Raw genomic sequence first — 5,300 nt, 5'->3', positions numbered from 1 at the left:
TCGACGTGCATTATATGATCAAAGTGTCTACCTGTTTGCAAGCAATATTCGAAAAAAGTGTTATATCGGATTGCGGTGAAACCAAAGTAACTCAAACTATTTTCATTCACTCCAATAGTGAAATTGTGGATTTCGAAACGTTTTTGGCATCATTTTACGACGAATATATCGCTAATTATATCAAGAACCGCGTCACCGAAATAGAACTTCGCGGAAGTGGGTTTTCATTGAAAGAAATTGTTGAAATAGAAATGCAAGCATGTAGTTATGACCCCTACAATGGTGCGACGTATATCAAGACACCAAAAAAACTGGACAGTAAAAAAGCCATAATAAACGTGCAAAATGATGATAACCAGTGTTTTAAATATGCGATTTTGTCCGCAATTAAGGATATTAAAAAGAATCCTCAACGTGTCTCGCATTACAAACGTTATGATAATGAACTAAATTTCGCCGACATAAAATTCCCCGTTGGGTTGAAGAATTTGAAAAAATTTGAAGAACTCAATCCAATGATATCAATAAACGTTTACATGTGGAATGAAGAAAGTGAGAAAGTGCGCCCTCTGAGGTTGACCAAAAATGTTAAATCGACACATATTCACTTGCTACTGTTAACCGAAGTTGATAAAAACAATGAAACACCGAAATCACACTATTGCTGGATTAAAAACCTAAGCGCATTGCTCAGTGCTCAAGTGTCAAAAAATTGTCGAAAAAAACTATTTTGCGATAGGTGTCTCAATCATTTCATGCATTTCGAAAAATTGGAAGAACATAAATTAGCGTGTCTAAACCAAAATGAATACCAAATTATAATGCCCAAGCCTGGACTCGATGATACTGTTACATTTGAACACTATTACAAACAATTACCAGTGGATTTTGTTGTTTATGCAGATATTGAATCAATTCTACGAAAACCAAGTGATGATGATAATTCATTCAAAAGTGAAAAAACATCAGCTTTCCAAAAACATGAGGTGTTCAGCATCGGCTTTTACAGCACAGGAGCTTATGCTGATTCGAGATATCGTTCTTATCGTGGACCTGATTGTGTTGAATGGTTTGTTAGTGAAATGGAGAGTATCGCACACACAGCAAGCGAAGTGTTGTCTAACAATGAACCAATGGAAATGACAAATGAGGAAGAAGTATTGTTTATATGGGCTGAAGAATGTCATATATGTGGAAAACCGTTCTTTGATGAAACAGATAAAGTTCGTGATCACTGTCACAATTCAGGTGCATTTCGTGGTGCTGCGCATAATACATGCAATCTGAATTATCAAAGAGCTAAATATGTCACCGTGGTGTTTCATAATTTGTCGAATTATGATTCACATTTCATCGTTAAAGCGTTAGCTCAAAAAATCGCAGGTGACATATCTATTATACCACGAAATGATGAGGTTTATATCTCATTTTCGAAACACGTTGATGGTACCCGTGATGCGCGTACCGGAAGAGGTGGTGTAAAACTACGATTCATAGACTCTTTCCGTTTTATGTCGCGATCTCTCGACTTTCTTTCTTCAAAACTACCATCAGAACAGAAGCGAATTCTTAAATCAGAGTTCTGTAATATAAGCAGTACACAACTGAAACTGCTTGAACGAAAAGGTGTTTTCTGCTATGACTATTTGGACTCTGTTGACAAGCTTTCCGAAACAGAATTGCCTGCAAAGGAGAAATTTTACAGTAAACTCAATGAGTCTGCCATTAGCGATGAAGAATACGCACACGCTCAAAACGTATGGAAAACCTTTGATGTTAAAACGCTAGGAGAATATTCGGACCTGTACTTAAAAACAGATGTGCTTCTTCTCGCTGATGTATTTGAAAATTTCCGAGGAACGTGTCTCCACAATTTTAAACTAGACCCTGCGCACTATTTTACCGCCCCCGGATTATCATTTGACGCTATGTTAAAGTACACAGAAGTGGAAATTCAATTGTTGACTAACATAGATATGCTGCTGTTTATTGAACGAGGTATTCGCGGTGGCATTAGTCAATGCAGCAAACGATATGCAACCGCGAATAACAAATATATGGACGATTTCGATCCATCGCGTGATACGAATTATCTGATCTATCTTGATGCGAATAATCTATACGGTTGGTCTATGATGCAGCACCTCCCGATAAATGAATTCGCTTGGTGTCATAAGCAATTCGTTGCTTTAGAAATCATGAGCATACCCGATGATGCTGAAATCGGATACATTTTTGAAGTGGATTTAGAATATCCTCAGCACTTGCATGACCTTCATCAAGACTATCCATTTTGCGCTGAAAGTAGATTAGTACCCAACACAAAGAATGATCGAAAATTATTATTGACTCTCTTCGATAAAAATCAGTATGTCATCCATTATAGAATGCTTAAATGTGCACTGCGAAACGGGTTGGTGCTCAAGAAAATACACAAAGTGATTCAGTTTCAACAGTCTCAATGGTTGAAACCGTATATTGATTTAAACACAAAATTAAGGACGGAAGCAAAGAATGAATTTGAAAAAGAGTTCTATAAGCTCATGATTAATGCTATTTTCGGTAAGACTATGGAGAATATGCGTTGCCGTGCAGATATCAAATTGAGAAGCACGTGGGAAGGTCGTTACGGGCTCAGATCATACATTGCTATGCCTAATTTCAAGAAATACAAAATTTTTGATGAAAATCTGGCTGCTGTGGAATTAAACAAAACACATATCAAAATGGAGAAGCCAATCGCCATCGGCATGAGCATTTTAGATATATCCAAAGTCTTAATGTATGACTTTTTTTATGATTATTTGAAGCCAAAATATGGAAGTAACGTTACTTTATTGTACACTGATACGGACTCGTTCATCTTAGACGTCAAAACTGAATGTTTCTACAGCGATATGTCGAATGATATTGATAAGTATGATACAAGTGATTATCCAGAACCAAATCAATTCAATATTCCTCAGGCGAATAAAAAAGTTCCAGGTGTATTCAAAGATGAATTAAGGGGAGAAATTATGGCCGAATACGCGGCGCTACGCGCAAAGATGTACACGTATAAAATAATGAGAAAGATGATGAAATCGAAAAAAGCAAAAGATGTTTTAGAAATAAAAAAAGCCAAAGGTGTGAAGAGAAGTGTGTTAGAAAGAAAAATAAAATTTAAGGATTACATGAACTGTATTAAAAATAAGGAATTTAGTGTTATAAAAAATCAGAATTCTATTCGCTCTAGATTACATCAAGTTTATACCATTTCACAGCGAAAAGTTGCTTTAAGCCCAAAAGATACTAAACGGTTTTTACAGGAATGTAACATTCACACATTGCCGTGGGGACATTATAAAATCCCAAAATAAAAAAATCACGTACAGTCTATATAATTTCGCTTGATACATGAACAGTCTATTCATAACACACATTATCGTATAATACTGACCTACGACAAGAAAGATCGTGCCATTGTTTTACACGCGTCCATAAATAGGCAAATTTATTGATTTGCTTTTACCCAAATTCGTTTGCATACGAAATGCACGCGCTCATAAATAAGAAAATTTATTGATTTTTGCTTTCACCCAACTTCGTTCGCATACGAATTGCATGTGCTCATAAATAAGAAAATTTATTGATTTGCTTTTACCTAAATTCGCTTGCATACATAATGCACGTATATTAGATAATAAGAGAAAAATACACGCATTTTTTTTTCTGATTCACATGAAAAGAAGCATGTAAACATATTCTTTATTGAAATAAAAATATTAAAGTACATCTTTTTCATTAATCCACGAATTGTGTCGGCTATCGAATCCGAGCCACTTTACAAACACTTGATCACCTTTTTGTCGAATAATTTTTTCCACCAGATATAAATCAGGATATTTAACCAATTGTAATTCTTCTGCATATACAGTGCCTTTTATATCATGCCCCTCTAAATCGACCAACAAATAAGTGACTGGATTCGTCGGCTGCACTGTTTTTATTTTGAATATTTCTGTCGTCCAATTTGGAGTGTATCCTTTCTCGAAAATGTGCTTGTATTTGCTCATTCGCACAAAATCACCGTTTCTAAATTTAGCTCTTGCTCTCTTTGGAAAAGAAATTTCGCTTACAGTATCCAACACCATTTGCTCGGTCGATGCGTTCACATCAATTGGTTTTATTTTAATGGTTCTGTGTTTGGTGTGATTATAATCATCGATTAATGACTCCAAAATGTCTACCCATTCGTAAGTACCGCGATAGCTGAACTCTTTCCACATGCGATTCTTCAAAGTTCTGTTGAAACGTTCAATGATGGCCGCTTTTTTCGTTGTAAATGTTGAGTACATGTGAATTTTTCGCTGCTGTAACATTTTTTTCATAGATGTATTATAAAATTCGACTCCGTTATCTACGTGGAGGTGTTCAATTGGATGACCAAGCGAATTTAATACAGACTCCATTGCGTTCGTTACTTCTTGAGCTGTTTTATTTTTCAATGGCCGCGCATACGCTTTTTTTGAGAAAATATTAATTACGGTCAGAATGTATTTCATGTTGCTATTTTTTTTCGCGTATGGTATCATTTCAACCAAATCGGCTTGAATCGTATCGTTGATTCCTTTCAATACGGTTTTTCGTCTTTCAAAATTTCTTCGTGCATCGCGATGCAGTTCGTTGACAAGATCGCGTTTACTCATTTTTCTCTCTTTACACTTTATATTTCACGATGGACTATACTATTAAAAGGTGAGTAACGAACTAAATTGTCGTGTATGATCAGACAATATGCGGCAGTATTAGCGGGGAAATTCGATCGAGCCTCTAATTCAAGCCGAACGTCTACCATTCCAGCCTTTACACTTTCGTCTGATCTTGTGCAATCGAAAGCGAACACTGGTTTCTTCAGAAAGTTCGACAGATCATAACCGGTTGGATTGTAAAATGATGCATCATTGTAATATAACTGTTGCACGCTTTGCACCATGTAATACATTTCATGGAAGTGATTTTCACTGATATTTAAATTTAGGTCATCATATGGATAGCGTTCATTATTCAAATACAATTTTATATTTGAAATATTGCAGTGATCAAACTCTGATGAGTCATTGAGAATGTTAGCGCGGTTTGTTTGAAATGCAACTATAACGTAACGAGGTTTTCTCACTTGACTTGTCGTTTTCACACTCCATGTGTGACGGTTTGTTGGTGGTAAAACAGGCAACTCATATAAATCCCACGAACGAAACGGGATGTAGAGACTATCATTTCGCGATATCATTTTAAGCATCATAAGTTTTGCACGATCG

The 5,300-nt window shown here is 35.9% G+C and overlaps 1 protein-coding gene across 1 annotated transcript; it reads left to right on the top strand.

The window, feature by feature from the left end:
- Positions 1-821: 821 nt before the first annotated feature.
- LOC129573854 (uncharacterized) lies at positions 822-3,049 on the top strand (the record flags this gene model as incomplete). Its single annotated transcript, XM_055454984.1, has 1 exon — positions 822-3,049. A coding segment is annotated over exon 1 (2,228 nt), but the record flags the coding sequence as incomplete, so codon positions are not given.
- Between the last annotated feature and the right edge of the window lie 2,251 nt (positions 3,050-5,300).

This window comes from Sitodiplosis mosellana, unplaced genomic scaffold (genome assembly GCF_009176505.1).
Source record: "Sitodiplosis mosellana isolate CC-2019 unplaced genomic scaffold, AAFC_SMos_1.0 Smas_scaffold_6126, whole genome shotgun sequence".
NCBI lineage: Eukaryota > Metazoa > Arthropoda > Insecta > Diptera > Cecidomyiidae > Sitodiplosis > Sitodiplosis mosellana.
The sequence above is the reverse complement of the archived record's forward strand: the minus strand, read 5'-3'. Positions and strand labels throughout refer to the sequence as shown.